At 58.8% G+C, this 24,201-nt stretch overlaps 1 protein-coding gene across 1 annotated transcript; it reads right to left on the reverse strand.

Moving 5' to 3' along the window:
* Positions 1-897: 897 nt before the first annotated feature.
* LOC119846100 (E3 ubiquitin-protein ligase Rnf220-like) lies at positions 898-23,789 on the reverse strand. The gene is made up of 12 exons (XM_043506873.1): positions 23,498-23,789; positions 13,123-13,243; positions 12,811-12,853; positions 11,704-11,793; positions 11,089-11,131; positions 10,395-10,441; positions 9,804-9,930; positions 5,083-5,182; positions 4,034-4,120; positions 3,149-3,266; positions 2,268-2,342; positions 898-1,222 (listed from the first exon to the last, which is right to left on the reverse strand). The coding sequence occupies exons 1-12, from the start codon at positions 23,748-23,750 to the stop codon at positions 1,151-1,153; spliced, it is 1,176 nt and encodes a 391-aa protein (XP_043362808.1). The 5' UTR covers positions 23,751-23,789; the 3' UTR covers positions 898-1,150.
* Positions 23,790-24,201: the final 412 nt, after the last annotated feature.

The raw sequence follows: 24,201 nt of genomic DNA on the forward strand, positions 1-24,201 counted from the left end.
CATTGCATCAGGGCTGTGATTTCTCAGCACAGTGGGGAAGGCAGGGTATGGAGGAGCCATGGCTTTGCAATAGCCCCATAGGAATAAGCCCACGCCCTCCGCCCCCAGTCACGGCAGACAGACTGACTCCGGTGCGTGGGGGGTATGGCCCTGGGGTTTAAAGGGGATCGGCTGCGAGGACTCCTGGGTTTGATCCCCTGCTCAGGAAGGGAGTGGGGATCTAGCAGGGTGGGCTGGAAGCCAGGACTTCTGGGTTCATCCTCAGCTTGGGAAAGGAGTGGGATGTAGTGGGTAGAGCAAGGGGCTGGACATCCGGATTCCTGGGGGTCTGTCTCCAGCTACACATGGCTAGTGACTTCATGCGACTCACTTCCCCTTGCTGTAGCCCCAGTCCTTCCAGCTAACCATCCCTGACCTAGTTGGGCAGCGTTTAGGGGCTGATTGACTATGGCGCTGCACCAGGCCAGTCAGCAGTGGGGAATGAATCCCAGACCCTTCCACCTCCCTGGGGCCCACTTCTCCAGCGTACGCGGGGGAAGTGGCTAAAGGAGGGGCCAGGCTAGGAGATCCTGAGCTGCACAGCCAGGGCAAATTGGGTTCTTTAGAGTCCTGGCCGCAAGCCCCCCCCCCTTTGCCCCTCGCCCCAAGCAGGAAGGAAACCCAGGAGTCTTGATCCCCAGCCCCAACCCACTAGACCCCATTCCCTCAGGGAGTGTGTGGCAAAGCCAGGAATTGAGCCTTAGGTCGGGGCACCCCAGCCTGGGAGCCGGGCCTTAGTCTGCTCGTTGTGCGCCCACAGCTTGCAACTGCTCTCTTTGGAGGGGTGGGAGCGACGAATTCAGGCCAGGTTCAATCATTACGAAAAATAGGTTTTACTTAATGAACAAAAGACAAACAAGAGGGGGCAGAAGGGGAAACTGGCCACAGGAGAGCAGACCCCCTGGCCGTGGCGAGGGGCTGCCACGGCCAATCACGGCCCATGGCTGGAGCAGGTGTGGCTCCTTTTGCTTTCACTTCCAGGGATGGGAGGCAGGTCTTTTTAGCATTTCAGCAGCCTCCCAGTTTCGGTTCAGTCTGCTGTGGGGGGCTAGGGGGGTACAGGATGCGTGGCTCATGCTGAAGGATGCAGCCGTCGGGGCTGGGCCTGAGATCAGAAGTACACGCGCCGCAGGTCGGCCGGGGACGTGATGGCGTTACACTGGGGGCAGAGCTTCTTGGAGCCCTGGAAGAAAGGGCAGCGCCACACGTCAAGCTTGAAAAGAGAGCTGGTCAATGGTTAACAAGGCACAGCACCCCCCCCCCGCCCCCCGGAGAGCACCCTGCGTGCAACACGCCCATCCCCTGCCACTGAAATGCAGCTACCTCTGGGCACTAAGTGTTGGAGTTAGAAATAGAACCTGAAAATCCTGACCCCCCCAATTCACTGGACCCCACTCCTGTCCCAGAGCTGGGAATGGAATCCAGGTGTCCTGTCTCCCAGGCACCCCCCTCTAACCACTAGACCCCACTCCTCTTCCAGAGCTGGGAATGAAACCCAAGAATCCTGACTCCCATCCCCCAACCACTAGACCCCACTCCTCTCCCAGAACTGAGAATGGAACCCAGGTGTCCTGTCTCCCAGCCACCCTCCTCTAACCACTAGACCCCACTCCTTTCCAGATCTGGGAATGGAACCCAGGAATCCTGACTCCCATCCCTCTCCACCCCCTTCTAACCACTGGAGCCCACTGCCCTTCCAGAGCTGGGAATGGAAGCCCAAAGTCCAGACTCCCTGCCCCAAATCACTAGACCCCATTCCCCTCCCAAAGCTGGAAACAAGACCCCAGAGTCCTGGCTCCTGACCCCCCCTGCTCTAACCACTGGACAAGACTTCCCTTCAAGAGCATAATAAGGAACCACTGAAGAGACAATTTCCCCCCGGGAAGAGGCAAATGGAAGGTATCACCTGCGACAATAACCTTCACGTGAGTTGATGGATCAAGGGCAGGTGCCCAGGGACCATGGTGATGGGCACAGTATGAGAGCTTGAACAGAACAGAACAGGGGGCTGGGCCAGCACTGACCTGCCATCAATGCCTGGAGTCAAGCCAGCACTGGGGGGCTCAAAGCCACAGAGCAGCGACTCGGGGAGAGGAGAGCTAGCTGGGGGGTTATGCAGACAAATGCGAAAGGGGCGGCTCTGGACCGTGTATTTCTTGCTCTGGAGCGGATAATGGAGCACGGGCAGGAAGCCCAAAGGGGCTGGGGGGGGGGCGGAAGGGCATTACCAGGGTCCGGAGCCAGCACTGCTCGCAGTGGATGTGCCAACACTGAATGGAAGTCAACGGCACTGAGTACGAGTCCTGGAAAGGAAGGAGACTGGATGTTGGGAAAGAACTGTAGGGAGCAGGGAGGGAGCTCCCGGCCACTCCACCCCCAGCCGCTCGCAGCAGGGGGCGCTGTAAAGGGCAGGGCGGGAGCTGGCTGCAGTGGGGGGGGGGCTCCCAGCTATTCCACTCCCAGCCCCTGACATCAAGGGGTGCTGTAGGGAGGGGGGCAGGAGCTGGCTGCGGGGGAGCTCCCGGCTATTCCACCCCCAGCCCTGACAGCAGGGGGGGCTGTAGGGAGGGCAGGGCAGGAGCGTTGGCTGCGGGGGGAAGTTCCTGGATATTCCAGTCTCAGCCTCTCCCAGAAGGGGGCACTGTAGGGCATGGGGCAGGAGCACTGGCTGTGGAGGAGTTCCCGGCTATTCCACCCCGAGCCTCTCCCAGTAGGGAGTAACTGGGAACTTCCCCACAGCCAGCCTCTCCCAGCCAGGGGGGCTGTAGGGAGCGGGGCAGGAGTGCTGGCTGCGGTGGGGGAAGCTCCTGGCTACTCCAGTATCCAGAATGATGCCAGACTCTGGGGCGTGGGGGGGGGGGGGAAATCCAGACCTCATGTTTTGGTCCCAAGCAGAGATGCGGGGAGGGCATCAGCACGTCCACCTCTAACTGCTCTGCATTGGGAGCCAGTCGCATGAACTCGCTCATTCAGATGCCAGGTCAACCCCCCCCGCCCGCATCCCAAGATGTCGGATCCAGGTCCAAGTTTTGCTTCCTTGGGCCCCATGTGTGTGGGGGGGGGGGCGGGAAGGGGGTGGTAACAAGGCGGGGGAATGGGCCACCCTTACCAGGCAAATGTGGCATTTGTACGAGTCCTTTCGGAGGAGCCGGCGCCGCAGCTCCTGGATCTGAGCCTTCAGCAGCTCCACGGTGAGGGTGGAGTCTCCCTCCCCCTCCTCCACCTTGCTGCGGGGAGAGGAGATGGTTGGAGAGAAGCCCAGAGGCTGGCACCGGACATTAGCAAGGCGGCGGGGCGGAGGGGAAGAAGACAGCGAGGGAGCTAAGCCAGAATTCAGATCCAGACGACCCGAGGGAGTTCTGGGCTTCTGGGGCAGGGCCGGGGAGAGAAGACAGACAGACGGCGCTGAGTCGGGGCCATCTCTTAGCAGGATGGAGCGATGGAGGGTGCAGGCCAGGGCAGGCCAGGGCACACACCCGCAGCCCAGTCCCCCAGTGCCGGGAGCCCCTGGAGCAGCTCAGGGACAGGTGACCTAGGGAGGCTGGGGAAGCCCCATCACTGGAGGATGTACAAACATCCGGCAGGGATGGTCTAGGTGTACTTAACCCGGCCTCAGTGAGGCAGGACCTCTCGGGCGTCCTTCTGGCCTCATAGCCCCTAGCTCTTCCCTCCTTTGGAAGGCGCTTCGAGATCTACCCCCGCCCCACACTATGGTATCTCCCCACATCGTCCTCTGACGGATCCGGGGCTGGTGATCGATGGGGCTGGACTAGCTGGTTTGTCCCCGCGGTGCCAGATGCAGGGCGCCAGGACAGATGGCCCATGGGAGCACCCTTCCGTTGGCCTGCAGACGGGGATGGCCAGGAATCGGTCTTCGGTAGCGACTAGCAGGCTCCACTTTGCTTGCGGCAGAGGGGTCAGGACAGGCGCTAGCCACTGAGTAACAGGGCACTGGAAAGAAGCCAAGAGCAAGAGGGAACCCCCACTGATTTACCCTCTTGCCGTCCCAGGTGCACCCAGGCCCCCTGGCTTCCTGCTGTCCTCCTCCACTGGGGCACTCTTCGAGACTGGAGACAGGCACCTGGTTAAGAGGCAGTGAAGGAAGAGACAATACCCTTACAGCCCCTTCCCCACCCTGTGCCCCCTCCAGCCGTAGAGCTCCAGGAATCTAGACAGTGTCCCCCAAAAGCCGGGGCTGAAATCAGGGAGATGACGCAAGCTGAGTTTGCAGAGAGAGGCAGCCATGGAACGTGCCGATTACAGAACCCACAGCCCCGGCCAGGACTTTACACCAATCCCAAGTGTGGTTTGTCCTTCATTCAAGGATCTCAAAGCACTTTGCAAACTGGCTGGGGAGGGTGGGAAGGGGGTATGTCTCTATTGTGCAGATGGGGAAACTAAGGCACAAAACCAGCCTGAATTAAAGAGTGAGGCAGAGTTCAGCGCCAGGCCCAGAAATCCAAGTCCTGAGTTGGAGCCCTCCTGCTCTAACCACTAGACCCCACTGCCCTTCCCAAGCCAGGACTAGAACGCAGGCACCCTGGCTCTCAGCTCACCCTGCTCTAAGCACTAGATCCCACTCCTCTGAGTGCGAGCTCACTGCCAGCCCAGCACGACTCTTCAAGCCAACCTTGGCCTCTGGTTCTGCTCCAGGTCGCACGAGCACTGATCAGCTGGGCTGGCGCTGACGGGACCTAGAGTGTATCCTGTCTCCTCCCCGCTCCTATAGAGGGTGTGGCACATCACCAGCAGCTGGGTCCACTTGGGAGCGACTAAGGGACTTACTGCCGCTGCCAGCCGGGGGAGCGCTCCATGAGCTCAAGCCGCAGGGCTGTGCGGCCTGGAAGCACGGCTGAGCCGCAGCTCTGTGAGTTGCGAGTGTGAATGCTGCAGCCATGGGGCTTTGCTACCCTCCCCACCACACACACACTTCTCTGATCACCTAGTCTCGGGGCAGAAGGGAAACCTCGCAGCCCCTATGCCTGCTCCTCACCCCAGCCCGGAGGGTCAGCTCCTCCCTCAGACCCACACGGAGCAGGATACGTCTGCTTGGCGAAGGCAGGCAGCTCTTCGCCCTCCGAGTCCATGTCTGCCTCGTCGCTGTCTTGGCTGGGGCTGCTCCGTGCCGCCAAGAGTCTGCAGTCTGGGAGAGACGTGGGAGAGGCTCTTATTGGGGGTCTGTAATACAGCGCTGGGCATCAGCTGTACGGACCCAACCTGCGACCCCCAAGAACTAACTGCATCAGGCTTTGCTGGCTGAGCTGGAGCGCATTCATCAACCGCTACACGCGGGCCAGCCAGGGGGTGGGGGAGAAACAAAGGCTGCAGAGTTACTGCTGTATTACGGTAGCATCTGACTGAGATTCCCCCTAGCCGAGATCAGACCTCCCCACCCCACATCACGCCAGGCGCTGCACAGACACACCCCTGACTGAGATCACAGGCCCCTCCGTTTTACAAACACCCAACGAGAGACAGTGTCCCAGAAAGTTTACAATCTAAGTAGATGAAAAGTAGAGGGGAAACTGAGGCATGGAGCAGGGCAGTGACTTGCCCAAGGGCAGCCAGCAGCATGAGGAGGGAGGGGCGGACGAGGGATGCCCGTTCATGGGACCGCCATGCCGCTGTACCCCACTGGCCCAGTGGGGAATCCCGAAAGGACGGCAGCTTTGGGGAGTGGATTGGTGGGTCAGATGCGCAGAGAAGGAGAGAGGACAGGAAGGCAGCTGGTGGGGCAGGCAGCAGGAAAGGCCACAGGCTCCTAAAATAAGGGTTGCGATGCCCCCACCCCACTGCCTCCAGGTAGTAACACAACTGTCCCTCTGGGGGAAGTCTCTGCCCAGATACCGCAGACAGAGGGGCGAGCGGAGGAAGTGGGAACCACAATGCCAGGGGATTCCGCCATGACAACCTGAACTGGGAGAACTTGGGGAGTGGTGGGGGGGCAGGGAGAGACGCTCCCCAGCTGCACTGTTCTAGGGGCAGGAAACCAGTGTCAGACTCAGCAGCGCCTCCCCACTCAGCAGATCCTGTGTGCAACCAAAGCAGCCCCCCCCCACCCCCTTATGTTGATCACAGCGTAGTCCTGCTAAAAGGGAGTTTTCCTTGCCAGAAAGATGCCCCAGTCCTTTAAACCATCCCACCTGCGCATTCAGACCCCTAACAGGGCTCCTGCCTAGACCTGTTCACACACAGAACCGAAAACACCAAAGAAACTGACCAGACAGGCCCCGGTTGGAAGTACAAAATTAAACAGCCAGGACCCCTCGCTCCCTCTCCTCACTCCCTTGCGGCGTTAGCATGGGACAACGGGTCTGTACAGCACCTAGCGTAATGGGGCCCCGAGCTGGACTGTATCACCGCAACGACACCGGGGCCACTGGCTCCTCTCCGAAAGCGTGGGTGCCTCGGGACCCCTGCCACTTTTGATCTCAGCACCCAGCAAAGCGGTGATCCCAACAAGAATTCCGTCTCGCGCAAAGTTTGCCGGGTTTGATGTTTGTTTTTGTTCGGCAAAACTAAGACTTTGCATAATTTTCCCTGAGGAAGACGGGGAGGGGGAGAGGGGGCAGAGGATGGAAGCATACCTGGACTAAGGTCTGGTCTATACTATGAGGTTAGGTTGAATTTAGCCGCGTTAGGTCGATTTTATAAGACTCTTGGCTCCCAGGATGTGTCTCAGCATGGTTTCTTATTATTAGATGTATTACGGTAGCACCTAGGCACCCCCAGTCGTGGCCCAGCAGGACTCCATTGTGCTGGGCACTGAACATTATTTATTAGGTGTATTACGGTAGCACCTAGGCACCCCTAGTCATGGCCCAGGACCTCCTTGCACTAGGTGCTGTACAGACCCAGAGCAAAGAGATCGTTTCTGCCCTAGAGAGCTTCCCATCTAAGATCCCCCAACTGAGATTGGGTTCCCAGTATGCCCCAGACACAGAACAAGTCCTGCCCTGAAGAGTTTACACTCCAAATAGACCCAGACTGGGAGGGGAAACTGAGGCACTGAGCGGCCACATGACTTGCCCTAGGCCACACAGCACGTCAGTGCCTGAGCCAAGATGAGAACCCAGGTGTCCTGAACTCCAGCACAGTGCCCGATCCACTCTAAGGAAACCTCTCCCTCCCTCCTTCCGAATTAAGGCCCCTCCCAGTATCACACTGGAGGGGACAGTGGGGCTGCCCCACAGCCCACATCCTGCATCCATACACCTCCTCCCACTGCTGTTCCTCCACCTCCCATTCAGTGTCTGGAGACCATGAGCTACAGGGCGCTAACAGGCCCTTCAGGGATCACACACCAGGAATCCCCTCCTGCATTGACCTCCGGTGAGGGCCCACAGCCTCACAGAAGGCAGCAATCTCTGCCCATAGCCCTGCGTAGCCGGTGACTCTGCCCCTTGCTCCATCCCGCCCACCTGCCCCCAGCTCTGCTCTGGCTGGGCCTGGAAGCTCTTCCGCCAAGGATCTCCTTTCTGTTCCCATGGGGCAGACTCCCCAGGAAAGCGGGAGAGATTCAGGGCAAGTTATTCCACAAGGGCCAGATCCCCAGCTGGTGTAAAGCAGCAGAGCTCCACCGACTCCAATGGAGTGACACTAGTTTATGCCAGCTCAGGATCTGGTCCCCCCCTTGAGGAGTGACACCAGTTTACGCCAGCTGGGGAGCAGGACCTAGGTGTCTGTTCTGTAGGCTTCCCACTTTCCATTGAGGGATCTGAGGCTGCCCTCTCTCCTGCCCTGGCCTCATCTTTGCTGCTAATTACCACTGATAATTAATAATATGTTGTATTTTTATAGTCTATTGTAGGTGGCCCCCATTCTCATTGCATCTGAGAACTGCACAATCTTCACAGCCCCACAACCCCCCAGGAGGCAGGGCAGGGATACTATCCCCATTGTACCTATGGGGAAACTGAGGCAGAAAGAGGCTAAGTGACTTGCCCAGGAAGCCTTTGGTCACACAGGCAGCCTGTGGCAGAACAAGGACTTGAACCCTGGTCTCCCACATCCTAGACTCATTGGACCATTCTGCCTTTCTTTTAGCACCAGCCAGCTGAGCTAAGCATTGCGTCAAAGCGCTTTGGAAAGATTCACAACCCACCCTGGGAAGTATAACTCCCATGATACAACTAGGGAAAACTGAGGTACACCAGGTGGGGGCATTACTTGACCATGGTCACACAGAGGAAGAGAACCCAGGTGTCCTGGCTCCCAGATCCCTGCTCCAACCACTACACAATACTCCTTTCTCCTACAGCCAGTGTTTTAAGCACTAGATAACCACTGCCTTCCCACAGCTGGGGACAGAACCCAGGAGTCCTGACTCCCAGCCCCCCTATGCTCAAACCACTAGATCCCACTCTCCTCCCAGAGCAGCGGATAGAAACCAGGAGTCCTAATCCCACTCCTCCCCCCCAGCTCTAATCACTAGACTTCACTCCCCTCCCCCTCACTTGAATCACATTAGGTCTCTTGGGATGTGAATGCCATAGCAAGGAACTGAGACCATGCTGAAGTGAGGGCAGGAAGCATGAAACACCGGAAACTCTGTCAGATTTCTCAGCCCGGTTCTGCTGACCCAACAAGTCTGTACAAATCCAGGTGTGGGTTTGAGGAACTGGAACTTGTGACGTTTCCACATCTGCCTGGGAAACATGCTGTGGGGAAAGGGTTGGATTTAAAAACAAGAACAAAGCAGAAGGGGTGAATCTGCCTAGAATCTGGGCACTGTGAAGCAGAGACACCCTGGATTCCAGCTAAGCCATACACAGGGGGCCTCGGGGACAGAGCCTTCTCCTCTTCCAAAGGGTTAAACTTCTGCTGCCCGAATTAAAGGAAAATCTCCATTAGCAATACAGGGCTTATGACACATAGCTGAGCATTCTGATTCCATCTAGTAGAGGGCAGTGGTCTCCCCCCAGTACACACAGGTGAATCACACCATACTCTAGTCTGACCAAGCCCATTTTCCAGCATCAAAGGTTCTGCTCCGACTCTAACTCAAGTGTAACAAACTCATCCGGTAGCTCCACAGCTATGAACAGCCCCCTCCCTTTCAAGAGGGCTCCTTTGGGGAGGGGGTAGCAACCCCAGGCTGGCTCAGAGCCGGTGCAGCCCAGTGCTGAACAGACCCATCACGGGTGAATTCTCAGTTACTCCCTTCCTGTGCTTGGGGCAGTGGAGGGAGAGAGGGAAAGTTGCCTGAAGCTACCTTTGCTCTCCACACATTCTCCCTGACATGCTGTCAGGTAGAGCAGCCTCCAGGCTGCTCTAAATTATGGTCCACCCGCTAGGGGAAGAAGAAAAGAACCACAGCCCTGGCCACGCCCCTGATCCACCCCCATCCCACCCCCCAGTGGGCCCTGGAGAGCAGGAATAGCCACAGCACAGTGCACCCGGGCCATGCCCCTGATCTGCCCTCTATGGGTCCTGCAGGGCAGGAATAGCAACAGTGCAGTGAACTCCAACCATGCCCCCAATCCCCTCCCTGCCAGTCTGGTGCAGAATCCTAACCCCGGCCCCATGCCAGCTCCAGAGACCCCTAGGGGCCATATCCATCCCAATTTAAGGTCACTAGAGCAGCCTAGCGGGACCTGGCTGTAACGGATGAGAAACAACTCCAGGCCTCACTCGGAGGCAGCCAGAGCAGCAGGGGAGGGGGAAAGCGAGGAAGAGGGAGGGCGAGAAGGCACACACCCGGGGGGGGCGGGGACCCACATGCACACCTCCCAAGGCCCCCCCCCCCATCAGCTGTCCCCTACCTTTCGTCTCCAGGACGTTTTTCTTCAGGCTGCGATATTCGTACCCTCCGCAGCGGCTCTCGTCAGAGAACTCGTCCTCTGCCTCAGCCAGCCTGGAGCCCGTGGGGAGAGGCGCCTCCATCTGGGCCTCCGGGAAAGACAGACACCATACGTATGTGGGGGGAGTCTGTCTCTTGCTGCTGGGAGTTCAATCCTTGGTAGGGGTGGGAAGAAGAGACCATCTCCCCAGAGCACCCTCAAGGGACACCTCTTCAATCTAGTATCCCCCACCCCAGCCACACTGCTGCAGATCAGACCCATGGGCTCAAGTAGCCCCATATCCCCCCACTTCCTGCCAGCCTGGATCAGAGCCATGGGCCCATCTACCCTGGTATTGAGCCTTGCTGGGGACATTCTCATTATCCACATGACTGTCTCTATTGCAATCTCATATTAAAATGCCTGCCCTCATCCTTGGTCCTTACGCTGCAGTTTAATATGGTACCATTCAGGGGTGATCTCTCCCAGGACAGAAATAAACCGGGGCTAAATCCCTAATATACAGTGCCCGATCCATGCACTCCCCCGTGACACCCAGCCCCGGATCCTCACCTGCTCCTCCAGGCAGGGTCTGATCCGCTTAAACCGGCCGGCTCTGGCTGCAAGGCAAGAGAGACAGATGTGTAAGCACCTTCCAGGGGAGGCTGTGCATCTCCAGAGAGGGGGTTGATGGGGAGCGCTGGACAGCTCATGGGGACTGGGCAGCTGGATCTCCATGGAGGGATCTGGGCAGGGGACAACTCAGGGGGATGGAGTCACTGGATCAGGACCCAGATTGCAATCTAACCCGCCCTGGTTATTAAGTTCCAAAAACAATGGGGTCTGCCAAGCCAGGCACAGACCCAGAGTCACGCTTCCTGCTTCTAAAGTGCCTCCCCTGCGAGACTTTCCAAAGTGGCTCAGTATTATTAACCCCCACTCGACAAATGTGGGGAAACTGAGTCACAGAGCAGTGACGTGCCGCATGGTCGGAGAGAGGCACGGCTGGGAAAAGTCCTCCCCTACCATTAGATGCTACTTCTCTTCTAGAGCTAGAGTCCCCGCTCTAACCACTAGACAACACTTGGTGTCAGAGCCAGGAATTGAAACCCCTGTGTGTAAAGGTCCCGGTCTCGTGCCCTAACCACCAGACCTTCCTGCCCCTTATCAGCATTGATCCACTGCCAATGAAGCTTCAATCCAACCCTCCCCCCCCCCAGTATAAATGCCACCCTCCACTCCAGATTCAAGCCGAATCCCTTCTCACCTCCCATGCGGCCCTCCCGGTTTGACTTCACCTGCAAAAAGGTCTGTGGGGGAAGAAAGCAAAGGGGTGAGTCTAAGGTGAAGGAAGAAAACTGCTCTCATGGTTTCAGAGCATCAGCCGTGTTAGTCTGTGTCCGCAAAAAGAAAAGGAGGACTTGTGGCACCTTAGAGACTAACAAATTTATTTGAGCATAAGCTTTCGTGAGCTACAGCTCACTTCATCGGGTGCATGGTGTTTCCCACCCCAGGCTTTAAGCGGTTAACAGCAGCTGGAGAACGTGGGTGGATGGCTTCCCCTCTCCCTGAGGCATTTCCTGAGCCTCCCCCCCCCACCCTCCGCCCAGGGGTCAGGAGAAAGCGGGCCCCAAGTCAGGGCTCCCAATCCCCATCACATGGCTCCAGGCTGAATTGCTAACTTCGTGCAAGACCCTGGCTTACTCCATGCAATCGTGTCCCCCTCTAGTGGCAGAGTCTAGGTACTACAACAGCCCGCTACACCAGCTGGGGGAAGGGCCCCTTTATCTCCCGTGTTCGGGGCTAGTGTCTGTGCAGCCGAAGGTCCCTGGTTCGAGTTCCGGCTGTGGCCTGGTTATGGCGGGGCGTGGGGGGAGCGTACCTGCTGCCTGTCCACCTTGTGCCCATCCTCGTAGGCCTGCGGCGACCCCTTGGGAGAGTCTGTGCCATCCTGAGCGGAGATCGCTGGAGACTGGAATGGAAGGGAAGATGTGAGGGGTGAGCTTGATCATGTGGGGCTGGATCAGCAGGGGAAGAACGGCGGTGTGGCTGGAGCCCCCAGGGGTTGAGCGATTATGGGCATTTGGTGTCCAAGCTCTCCCAGCAGGGGGCGCTGGCAGCAAGGGCGCTCCTGGCTACTCGGGCCCCAGCCTCGCCCAGCAGGGGGCGCTGTGGGGAGTGGGGCAGGAGCGCTGGCTGTGGGGTGAGCCCCTGGCTGCTCCAGTCCCAGTCTCACCCAGCAGGGGGCGCTGTGGGGAGTGGGGCAGGAGCGCTGGCTGTGGGGTGAGCCCCTGGCTGCTCCAGTCCCAGTCTCACCCAGCAGGGGGCGCTGTGGGGAATGGGGCAGGAGCGCTGGCTGTGGGGTGAGCCCCTGGCTGCTCCAGTCCCAGTCTCACCCAGCAGGGGGCGCTGTGGGGAGTGGGGCAGGAGCGCTGGCTGTGGGGTGAGCCCCTGGCTGCTCCAGTCCCAGTCTCACCCAGCAGGGGGCGCTGTGGGGAATGGGGCAGGAGCGCTGGCTGTGGGGTGAGCCCCTGGCTGCTCCAGTCCCAGTCTCACCCAGCAGGAGGCGCTGTGGGGAATGGGGCAGGAGCGCTGGCTGTGGGGTGAGCCCCTGGCTGCTCCAGTCCCAGTCTCACCCAGCAGGGGGCGCTGTGGGGAGTGGGGCAGGAGCGCTGGCTGTGGGGTGAGCCCATGGCTGCTCCATTCTCAGTAGATCTCTGCGAAGAATCAGTTTTCACCACCTCTCCTCTTGCCTCTTGCAACCTGTGAGCTGGGGCAATGGCTAGGCTGGGCTGGGCCAGGACACATGCTCAGGGTAGCACCCCCTGGAGTTCATCCATAGGGGAGACATCAGGCCTCTAGCTCCTAAGTGCCCCTCCCCAGGAAGGGTGATGGGGATGTGGGGGGAGTCCCTGGGGGGGGAGGGGAGAGGGACAAAACCCCTTTGAAACAGCCATCTTGGAGGGCAGGAGTGGGGGGGCAGGCTCACCTGGGACAATCTCTGGGCATCCTCCAGCGGGGTCATGGCCTCCCTGCAGAGAGAGAAGAAAAGGGTGAGCTGCAGAGGGGAGTGGGGGAGGGAGAGTGACGAGCCCCAGTGGGACCAGTCCACAAAGTCCCCTCACATCCAGGGGCCTCACTGACTCACTGGGGTAGGGAGGCTCCCATACCTGTCCAGGGGAGGGGGTGGGAGGTTCCCGTATCTGTCCAGGGGTGGGGACGGAGGCTCCTGTACCTGTCCAGGGAAGGGGGCGGGGGGTTCCCTTACCTGTCCATGGGGAGGGGCGGGTAGCTCCCGTACCTGTCCAGGAGGTGAGCGAGTCTCTCCATCTCCTGCTGCAGGTGCTGCCCCAGCTCCGCGCACTGCAGCTCCCTCTGGCAAAGGGGGCACAGAAGGGCCAACGGCTCCAGCTTCTTCTCCCCTGGGAAAAAGGAAGCAGTCTGGTCAGACCCACAGCCCCGAGGACGTCTCGGCAGGATGCTCCTTATAGAGCCACCTGGAGTAATGGGGTGCTCCCCCCCCCCAGCCAGCACTCCCGGGCTGGTCCCCACAGCACCCCCTGCTGGGAGAGGTCAGTTCTGGAGTAGCTGGGTGCTCCCCCCAACCAGCGCTGCTGCCCCACTCCCCACAGCGCCCCCTGCTGGGAGGGGCTGAATCTGCACGTCCCTGTGCCACCCTAAGGGGCAGGAGGAGCTGGTTACCAAGCCAAGGCCTCTCCAGGGGGCCAGCAGAGGGCAGCTGGTGCCGAGGAGCCCGGGGAGCGGAGATCCCCAATCAATCAGTCTGGTCGACCCCGGGAGCTTCTTCCTTCAGCTCTGGCTGAGGGTCAGGGCCTGGTTAACGAGCTATTAATCGATCCCATTGAGCCTTTGTCCCCTCTGCCTGTTGGGATTATTGTATCCAACCAGGGACAGCAGGGCACCTCCTGCCTGGCAAGGGTGGGAGGAAGGGAATGAACGGGTTGGGTTAAGAGAGAGATTAAGGCTGGGGGGGGGGGGGACATGCAATGAGGCTGAGATCAGAAGGTTTTGCAGAGCGATCAAAGGTGTGACAGTTGCAAGATCAGTCCTGGTTATAGCAGCCAGAGGCAACAATCGAGACCAGCCTCCCCTCCCCGCACATTGCGCCGGGTGCTGTACACGCCCCAAGAGGCAAGGTGCGCGCAGAGGCACTGTGCTGTAATCCAGGGCATCGGACACTGGACTGAGGGTCAGGACACCAGCCCCGCCTTTGACTTAATAGCGGCAAAACTCCAGCTGATAAGCTAAATAGACAAAGGGAGTGGGAGGGGAAACTGAGGCACAGAGTGGGCACGCTCCTCCCCCGAGGCAGTGGCAGAGCTGAGACCTCACTGGGTCTCACTGACTTCATGAAATGTTGTTTCCCAAGCCGTGGGTTGTTTTTAGCCTTCCCCTCCGCCCCCAAACCCCCACCCCCACCTCCAGTCTACTAGATCCGAAAAGCAGCCACGCTGTCCAGTTTCAATTCCACGTCCCAGGAGGCCAAAAATCAGCAAGGTGCCTCGGTTCTGTTTATCTGCCTGCAAAAAAAAACCCAAACTTTCCAGCCTCAAGGTAGAACTTCCTGCGAAAGTGACGCCTGCTGGACAGGCCTCAGACAGCTGTAGGGCGGAGTGGGGCCAGGCGCCCCTCCCGCCGCAGAGACAATGTGCATATCAATATTGACGGTTGAGCTTCTTACAGAAGCTGATCTGGGCCCGGAAGGGAGGATCTGGGCCTTTGGAGATTTAGCTTCACTTCCCAGCTCTTCCATGGGCTCCCCGCACTATTCAAGATTTTACTTCCCATTGAGGCACCTAGATTTTCAACACAGCTATGCCAGGCTGGCTCTGTGCCTCGGTTTCCCCAATCTGTAAAATGGTGATAATTATTGTTGTTTCTACCCAAAATAAGAACCCTGTTGCCCTTGGTGCTGTATAAACTCCAGGGGAGAGGCAGACCTTTCCTGGAGAACTCTTCAATGTAGAGAGGCAGAAGAGGTCTTGGTAACCCATTTTTCAGATGGGGAAACTGAGGCACAGAGCAGGGCCGTGATTTGTCCCAGGGTACACAGGGAGTCATGGCAGAGCCAAGAATTGCAGCTGAGTCTCCATCTAATGCCGTACACGCACATCCTTCCACCATGGCAATGACTTTCACCCGGTCTTTGTCTGGCTTGTCTGTTTAGATTGTGAGCTCTGTGAGGTAGGGCGGGACTGTCTCCTACCATGTGTCTATGCAGCTCCTGGCACAAGGGGGTCCCTGATCTCAGTTGGGGTCTGTGCAGCACCTGGCACAATGCGGGGCCCTGATCCCAGTTGGTGTCTGTGCAGCACCTGGCACGATGGTCCCCCCAGTTAGTGCCATGGCTGGCAATATTTACAATATGACATCTGACTGGAGTTCCCTGACAGCACTTTTTCCCCAGCTGACCCGTGCAGGCCCAAGTTTCGCGCTGAGTTTCCACGTCAGACAAAACCCCGAAGAACCCCTCAAAGTGAAACTCGGCTCCAAATCTCCAACTTCCACCACCAAGGGGGCGGGGAGGGGAGGAACCACCAGTCAGTGCGGGGGGCGGGAGGGGAGCCTTCCCACTAGCCAGGGGCGGAGCTTTGAAGGAAACCAGGCAATTCCCAGTGGTGGGGATTCCAATTTCACTACAGACATGTCATGAGCTGTAACAACAACACAACACCAGAGGGGGGCAAGGGTGTCGGGGGGGGGGGGGGGTGACTGATTAGCTCAGCTTCACCAGGCATTTCTGTGATGGAGAGCTCTGGGCCTCAGCGCTATTGTCAGAGACCCCAACCCCAGATGGGGCTGGGAGCCAGGACGCCTGGGTTCTATTCCTGGGTCTGGAAGGGGGGTAGGGTGTCATGGTTAGAGCAGAGGGGTGCTGGGAGCCAGGACTCCTGGGTTCTGTTCCCAGCTCGGGGAGGGGGGTCCAGTGGCTAGAGCAGAACTCCTGGGTTCCATTCCTAGTCTAGCCCCTCGCTCTCTGCATAATCTTGGGAGAGTCACTCCCCCTGCCCCAGAGCCTCAGTTTCCCTAGTCTGTAGACTGAGGATAATGCTCCCCCATTTCCCTGTGAGGCTGAGTCCCGGTCTTTGTGCTGCTGACTCCAGACGGGGCCAAGTGAGGGTGTGTCTGTAGGGGGACATGGAGTGGGGGGAAGCTGGACCTCCATAGCTCAGCCCCTCTCTGGCACGGGAAGGAGGAGGCGGTGGATGGCTGCACAGTGCAGGGGGGAAAGGGGTGGAGGCGAAAGTTCTGCTTGAGTTAAGATCCTGAAGGGCCATTGTCTACCCTGCCCCCCTCTCCACCCCACCCCACCCCGTCTGCCAAAGACAAATCGGGAGGGTGTGTCAGCAGGAGTTATTCTGGGTTGCTTCGCAGGGGCTGGATCTGGGCTCCCCACTTCCCTAGGGGCCGGGGCCCCCTGGGGAGAATCAGCTACGCCAATTTGTCCTCTTCACGCCCTGTCACCACCGCGGGCCTGACAGAGAGGCCCACAGGGGCCTCCCCCTCCCAGCCGTGCTGTGGGGGGTCCCGAGCCAGCCAGCTGAGCGGAAAATAGGCTTTATGCCCCTAGCTGGGCGGCCAGTCACACCCGGGGAGCTGTGAATACATGTGAGATGTAATGGAGTCCCGGCCCCCCCCCGGCACAGCCCCTTCCCCCTCATTTGTCACTGCCGTGGGGCAGGGGCAGGCATTCTCTTCCTGACCCAGGAGGCACTAGGAGGGGGGGATTTGGCCCCTGGGGGTGGGCAGGATCAGCTCCCCAGCCCCTTAGTAACCTGCGGAGGGTCCCCAGTGTGCATTAGCTGGGAGCGTGGGGCGGGGATAGGGGCACCCCTGTCCTGGGGAGTGGCCGTGCAGGGCCTATCTGCCCGGCCGGCGGGACCCAGAGACAGGCTGAAGCTGAGGAGGTTCAGGTCTGAGATTCCCTGCGGTTTTCAGCCAGGAGGCGAGAAGATCCGGGTCGTGGGGATGACGGCGCTGGAAGGGCGTTGTGGGGAGATTCTCAAGCCAGAGAGGCTGAGGCAGTGAAGGGTCATCGAAACGCCCAAGAGTGACAGCATAGATCAGTGTCATGAGAGAGCAGCCCGAGCAGAGGAGCTGGGAAGTCCAGGTAGGGAGATGAATGTGACCATAGGTTGGAAATGCTCTGGGCAAGGCCTGGCTTTCTGTGGGCTGTCTGTGCAGCGCCTAGCACATGGGGGTCCCGGGCCAAGAGGAGGGCTCCTAGGCGTTACTGTAATACACCTAATAAATAACCTACAGCGCCCAGCACAAAGGGGTCCTGGCCCCTGGGCCATGACTGGGCCATTGAGGCACTACCGTAATACACCTAATAAATAACCTATATTGTCCAGCACAAAGGGGTCCTGGCCCCTGAGCCGTGACTGGGCCATCGAGGCACTACCATAATACACCTAATAAATAACCTACAGCGCCCAGCACAAAGGGGTCCTGGCCCCTGGGCTGTGACTGGGCCATCGAGGCACTACCATAATACACCTAATAAATAACCTACAGCGCCCAGCACAAAGGGGTCCTGGCCCCTGGGCTGTGACTGGGCCATCGAGGCACTACCATAATACACCTAATAAATAACCTACAGCGCCCAGCACAAAGGAGTCCTGGCCCCTGGGCCGTGACTGGACCATCGAGGCACTACCGTAATACACCTAACAAATAACCTACAGAGCCCAGCACAAAGGGGTCCTGGCCCCTGGGCTGTGACTGGGCCATCGAGACACTACCGTAATACACAACTACGGTCCTTGGCAGCGTCCTTTTGGTGCCACAGGCAACAGAATCTCTCTGGCGCAGCCTGCTGCTGTCAACACACACCACAGGCATGGGGGCCGCTCACTGGGTGTAAAACGGGCAACTCTCTAGTAAATAACAATACTAGTGATTAAAGAGCTAGATAAATCCTCACAAATCCATCGTGTGAAATCCTGGCCCCCTTGAAATCTACAGCAAAGCTCCCATTGACGTCAGCTGAGCCAGGATGCTGCCCAGGGTTTTTTTAGTTAAAGCCCCACCCCCTGGAGTCAGGGGATTAGGTGAGAATCTCAACTTTCCACTTTTTTTAAAGCAAATTTCTAGCCCTTGTGGTGGCAGAGAGATGCTGGAAAAGGGTCCCTAAAGGTTCTGGAACCAAAAGGAAAATACTTTGTTTCCTAGAGTTTAAGGCCAGAAGGGAGAGCTAGAACCATCGAGTCGGACCACCTGCAGAGCACATGCTACGAAATTCCTGCCAGACCCCCATTCCCATGCTGAGCTCAATGACTTTCGTTAAACCAAAGCATTTGGAAGGGTAAAGTGTCATGTGCCACCAGCACAGACCAAGAGGAACCCAGGTGTCACCAACGCCCGAGAACTGATAAGGTGAGACAAGCCCATATGATCCCAGCCTCATGCTGCAGAGGAAGCCAGATTGCCCCCAAGATCTCTGCCCATCTGACCTGGGGAATATTCCTCCTTGCCCCTAATCAGGTGATCAGTCTGACCCTGAGCAAGCCCCATCAGCCAGACAACTAGAAAGGGGATTCTCTGAATCTGCTCAGAGCACCAGCTCAGCCCACCCCGTGTCCCAGCAGCAGCTGTAACTGAGCTCTGATGCTTCATAGGAAGAAAGGAAAAACCCCCAGGATCCATCTGGCCAATTGTACATTTGGGGTGGGGGGGGACTGGGACATTCCTTCCTGACCCCTCCACGCAACTGGCTGCAGCCCTGAAGCATGAAAGTGGATTCTAGTCATTATCTTAATGCAGAGTTGGGAGCGTCAGCAAGCTTCCCAGGCCAAAAGGGACCTACACAACCTGACCCCCAACCCACCACACACAGGCCGAATTTCTCCCAGAAGCTGGATTAAAACACACCAATTAAAAGATCCTTAAATCTCATTTTAAAGACTCCAACCGATGGTCAGGCCATCCCCTCCCCAGGGAAGCAGTACAATTTAAAATATTTTAGGTATTGTTTGTAAAAATCCCTCATGATTTTTAAGCCAACTTCATGGTGATCGGGGGGCAGGGCTTGTGATTTTTTTTTTTTTAAAGACTTGGGGGTTCTTGAAGCTGATCCTCTGTATGATGCATCGATCGTAGGCACAGGTGGGCCCATGCTGTTTGCATGTTGTCCCAGTGATTAGCAAGGTTCTTACCCCCATTAGTAATGAGAGCCTAGGGGGGTGGGGAGGGGGAAATGAACTGGATTATGGAGAAGACTTTCTACCCCGCATCTCATCCATCTGCCACTGTTCTCCTGGCAGCCTGGAGATAATGCAGGGGATGAATACACCCAGCGAGGGGATTAGCATGACAAAAAGACAAGATCCAAGAGAAAGAGGGGGCCATCCAGGCCCACCCGAACTCCCCCCGCCGGGGTGGGACGGCGGCGCAAAGGGGAGGCCGGATTGCTCAGCGGCTTGTGAAAAGGTTGCGTTTGTACCGTGTGGTTGACTCCTGCTGGGAGATAAACAGAGGTTGCTCTGTTGTGCGTCCACCCTGCCATTGCCAAGTTACCGCCCCCGCCCCTCCTGGGCCCAGCCACAGAGCAGGGACCCCATCCTAGCAGGATCAAAGCCAAGGCACCCTCCCCAGCCTGCCCTGGACCATGCCAACCTCTTCCACCAGATAATGGGGAGACCCCTAGTGGTGAGCAAGCCCGGGAAAGCCTCAGGGTTTGTCCGGGGTCCAGCAGCCTCCATGCAGAAGACCCCTTTTCTATGAAGGGCTGGCTCCTCTCTACTGTAAGAGATGCCCAGCGAAGCAGGAGGGTTCTCCTAGCTCCACACTTTGCTCCCGAGCCCTGGTGGCTATGGGGCAGGGGGTTCCCAGAAGGCACCAGCACAGCTACAGCGGTAGGGGGCGGGGTCGTTCTGAAGACACCCCCCGCCCCCAGCCGAGCAAGAGAAGCAGCCACTCTCCCCGAAAGGGGTTTCCTCGCTTAGGGACGTGATCCTGGGAATTTGGAGGTGCGGGGTTAAGGGTCATCAGACCGTAGACCCCAATTAGCCCTTAAAACAGTGGTTCTCAACCAGGGGTTCAGAGACCACTGGGGAGGCCGTGAGCAGGTTTCAGGGGGTCCAGCCAAGCACAGCTGACATTAGACCTGCCGGGGCCAAGGGCAGAAAGCTGAAGTCTTAGCAACTTAGCTTCGCAGGGCCCCCTGTGGCATGGGGCCCTGGGCAACTGCCCTGCTTGCTACCCCCTAACGCTGGCCCTGGCTTTTCTATGCAGAAAACCAGTTGTTGAGGCACAGGTGGGCTTTTATAGCATGGTGGGGGGAACTCCGAAAGAAAAAGTTTGAGAACCCCTGCCTTAAAATAACTGTGGGACCCCAGATCCAGAGACTGGGATGGGTGGGACAGCCCCCCAGTCCCGGCACCTTGACGCCAGATTTCTAGGCTCAGCTGTAAATTCGAGGGGCTTGGGTGAGCCATGCGGCAACGAGCCGCTGGGGCAGCAAGAATGCCAGCGTCCTGTCTACACGGGCCGACGGGTACAACGGCGGGTACAACGGGAGGATCGGGAGTGAGGCAGCAGCACTAGGGGACAAATTCCTGGACAATGCCAGCCTTAATGAGCCCCCAGCCACAGCTAATGCATCTTATGCCCACTGCATAGCAGCAGGAGCTCAATTTAAGCAATAATGGCCTGATCCTGCGGCGGAATAGACCCCACTGGGCCTGATTCTGATCTCACATACACCAGCGCAGCTGCTGATTTACACCCCATACTCCTGATGTACCCCAATGTAAGGAAGAAGAGAATCAGACCCACTGACTTGCCGTCAGCGCCACATTCCTGCAGCTCTGTGGAGATGGGGAAACTGAGGCGGGGGCAGGCCCGGGAAGCAAAACGGCTCAAGGTCTCAAAGGGAGTCAGGATGGAGCTGCTGGCTCACTGCCTCTCCCAGCCCCGGCTGTCTGCCCAGCCCATGTGGTAACTCAGGGAGATTATGTGGGATCCCTAGAGTTTGCCACAGAGCTGCTGTCTGCGGTGAATTTGTCACAACCATTTTAGCGAGGGCTGTAATCTCCCAACTAGCCGCGGCCCTGGCAGGCCCTGACCTGCAATTGTGGTTAGCCGCAGGGAGTTAAAGCAAACGGGGACAGTTTGGAGAGTGAGCAATTGCTGGGACAGGCCGCAGGAGTACAGAGGGTTCAAGAGGATTGAAACACCCTCCCCCCAAACAACAGAGAGGCCACCCCCGGGCACGTCAATTTCAGGGGGCTCAGCAGATTTGGGGGGGTCAATGGAGAGAGGAAAATCCCAGCTCCAGATGTCCGGATTTGTAGCACACAGGGCTGGGTTCTACCCCCTCCCAGAGCTGGGGATAGAACCCAGGAGGGCAGCTGGGGGCCTGGGGAGTAGTTTAAAGACCTGCCTAATCTTTGTTTGCTTTTCCCAACCTAAAGTTGCACTGTCAGGGCAGATGGGGTGGGGAGGGGAGGGGGACAAGGCATGGTGGTGGTGGGCGGGAGGTTGTGACTGTTTATAGGCTGCCCTTTCTGTCCAGCAAACAAAAGCACCGTGCTGCCTCCCCCCCCCCCCCCCCGCAATGGGCTTTATGGCAGCTTTTCCCTTTTCAGATGCAGTGCTGAAGGTGGGGGGGGGGGTGGCTGTGCGTGTGTGTGTGAGATTGTCTCTGGGGCAGATGATTGTGCCAGGGCCCGTGGGGTGTGATTGTGAGACAGAAGCTGTGATGAGGGGGAATTGTTTGTGTCTGAGTGTGCATGATTGGGGAAGCGTGTGCATGTGTGAGAGGGTGAGTGTGCGACAGTGTGCAGGGGGTGATCGTGAGAGGGGGCTGTGATGGGGTGATTGTGTGTGTCTGAGCGGGCGTGATTGGGGAAGCGTGCGCGTGTGTGAGAGGGTGAGTGTGCGACAGACAGTGTGCAGGGGGTGATCGTGAGAGAGAGGCTGTGATGGGGTGGATTGTGTGTGTCTGAGCAGACGTGATTGGGGAAGCGTGCACATGTGTGAGAGGGTGAGTGTGCGACAGACAGTGTGCAGGGGGGAATGTGATCATGAGAGAGAGGATGTGTGGGGAGCGATGCAAGACAGAGTAGGAGCTCTGGGAACAATGACCCCAGAGCAACCAGGGGGAAGGGGGGCTGGGAATGCCGTCCCCACCTCCGTCCCCACCCTTCCAGCCCCATCTCTATGCGAAAAGCCCAGGGGAAGAATGCAGCTTCGTAGGTCCCGGACACCTGGGTTCTGTTTCCAGCTCTGGGCAGGGAGTGTTGTCTAGTGCAGGGAGGGCAGGGAGTCAGGACTCCTGGACTCTATCCCTGGCTCTGGGAGGGCAGTGAGGTCTACTGGTGAGAGCAGGGTGCTCATCCACTTTTCTGGGGTGACCTGGCCCAGGGTGTGATCTGAGGGTAGGAAGCTGTGAGCAACTGAAATGGGGGCCCAGGAACCATCCACCCCCCGAGGCCCCTGCTGCAGTGTTGGTTCCTGGTCTGTCCTGCGACTTCCTCGCTACCCCACTATCCTGACTCAGATGGACTGGGCGGGGGGGCTCCTATGAGGCACGTGGGAGGTTTATTGCTCCTTTCCCTGCTTCTGGCACCTTCCTAGCCAATGGTCTCCAAGCATGTTGCAAAGGAGGGTTGGTATCATTACCCTTCATTATACCCTGGGGGAAACCGAGGCATAGCACAGGGACAGGACATGCCCATGGTCACACGGTGAGTCAGCGGCAGGGCTGGAGGTGGAACCCAGGAGTCCTAACTCCCAGCAACCCCTGTTTTAACCACTAGGCCCCACTCCGCCCTCGCTGAGCTGGGGATAGAAACCAGGCATCCTGACTCCCATCCCCCCTCTGCTCTAACCACTAGACCCCACTCCTCTCCCAGAGCTGGGAATAGAAACCAGGAGTCCGGCTTCCCAGACCTCCGCCCGCCGCCCACGCTCTACCCACTCCATGCTGTTCCACCCTGGGAGGTTTGGCTGCTTCCCTTTGGGTGGGAGGTCCTTTCCAATCCCCCACTCCCACATCTACCCTGACCCCGTATGCTGGGGTCACAGGACCCAGATCTTCTTAAATAGCTCCCAGAACATGAATACAGTGTGTAAGTGCACCATAACCCACCCACAGCGTTGCTCCCCATGCACTCACCACACCCCTCCACTTCCCCGCCCCTCCGTGATGGCTATTTGGGGCTGGACACAGCCACCAGCCCCCTTCAATGGCAAGGGGGAGGTCCTGGGGCCAGTCAGGGGAGGGATGGCAGCAGGAAACACTGGGGGAAGGGGTACCGGGATGCCAAGGGGAGGGGGGGAGTTGCAGAGGGGAGGTGGAGGCTACCAGGATGGGGGAGCAGCCCAGAAGGCCAAGGGGAAGGGGGAGCTAGTGAATACAGTGAGCGAAAGTGGGTGTTGCGGGGGGGGGAGGTTGCAGACAGGGCGAGGGAGGGCTGCTGAGGAGAGCAAGGGAAGGGGGTGTGGACAGAAAGGCGGGAGAAGGGGGTTCCCCACGGGGACCCAGGCTTAGAGCCCCTGGCCTAGGCAGGGGGACAGACAAGTCCCCCAAGATCCACCCCCCACTTAGTTCTCTTTACCTCTATTTTCCCCCATTCTGTCGTCCCGCTCCCCCCCTGCCCCGCCCCGGTTTGCCGAGAGATGCTGGGGGTGCTGCCCTTGCCCCCTACCTGGCTTGGCATGCCGTGGATTCGGGGAGCCCTTGTAAGGCTGCAGCCCGGACACCCTGCCAATGGGCTCCGGCCCCATCTGGGCGCGCTGGGCCTCCATCCCCTTCTCCAGTGCCAGGCAGCAGCCCTGAGGCGGCTCCGACCCGCTCCGGCCCTTGGGCCGCTTGCCCGCCAGGAAGCCCCCCGGGAAGCAGTCGACGTCGTCGGCGAGGTGGAAGGGGGTGAAGGGGTGCAGGGCACCGTAGCCCAGCATGCCCACCCCGCCCCGCTCCAGGCTGGGGTGGCCAAAGGGCGGCGGGAGGGGCAGCAGCTGCGGTGGGTAGTCGCGACTGGCGGTCGCCAGGCAGTCGGGGTGGGGGTACACCAGGGAGTAAGCCGCTCCGAGGAAGGGCAGCTGGGATGGCTTCTCCATAGCAACTGGCACCCCAAAGTGGCGGGGCTGCTGGCACGGGGTGCTGGTGCTCCGGGTGCCCTCCGAAGTGGAGGCCAGGACCAGGAGGGCTGGGGACGCCAGGGGGTTCAGGAGGCCGGGAGAGTTCTCCATCATGCCACGGCACTGGGACCTAGGGGGAGAGAGAGACAATTAACCAACGGGCTAGGGGGCGCTGTGCTGCAGGGAAGCGGGGTGGGGGCTCAGTAGGGGGCGCTCCACCCCCGGCGGTCAGTGCTGGCTCCAATGCCCCAGTGTGGCACTAGGGGGCGCT

Source organism: Dermochelys coriacea, chromosome 20, assembly GCF_009764565.3.
Source record: "Dermochelys coriacea isolate rDerCor1 chromosome 20, rDerCor1.pri.v4, whole genome shotgun sequence".
Taxonomy (NCBI): Eukaryota; Metazoa; Chordata; order Testudines; family Dermochelyidae; genus Dermochelys; species Dermochelys coriacea.

Excerpts from the sequence above, each read along its gene's own strand:
- LOC119846100 (XM_043506873.1), bottom strand. The coding sequence starts at position 23,750 with ATGCTGGGCTACGGTGCCCTGCACCCCTTCACCCCCTTCCACCTCGCC. Across the intron at positions 9,931-10,394 it reads GACCCTGCCTGGAGGAGCAG|GCCCAGATGGAGGCGCCTCT; the intron begins GTGAGGATCCGG and ends TCTTTCCCGGAG. Across the intron at positions 4,121-5,082 it reads CCTGCCTTCGCCAAGCAGAC|GTGCCTGTCTCCAGTCTCGA; the intron begins GTATCCTGCTCC and ends CCTCTTAACCAG.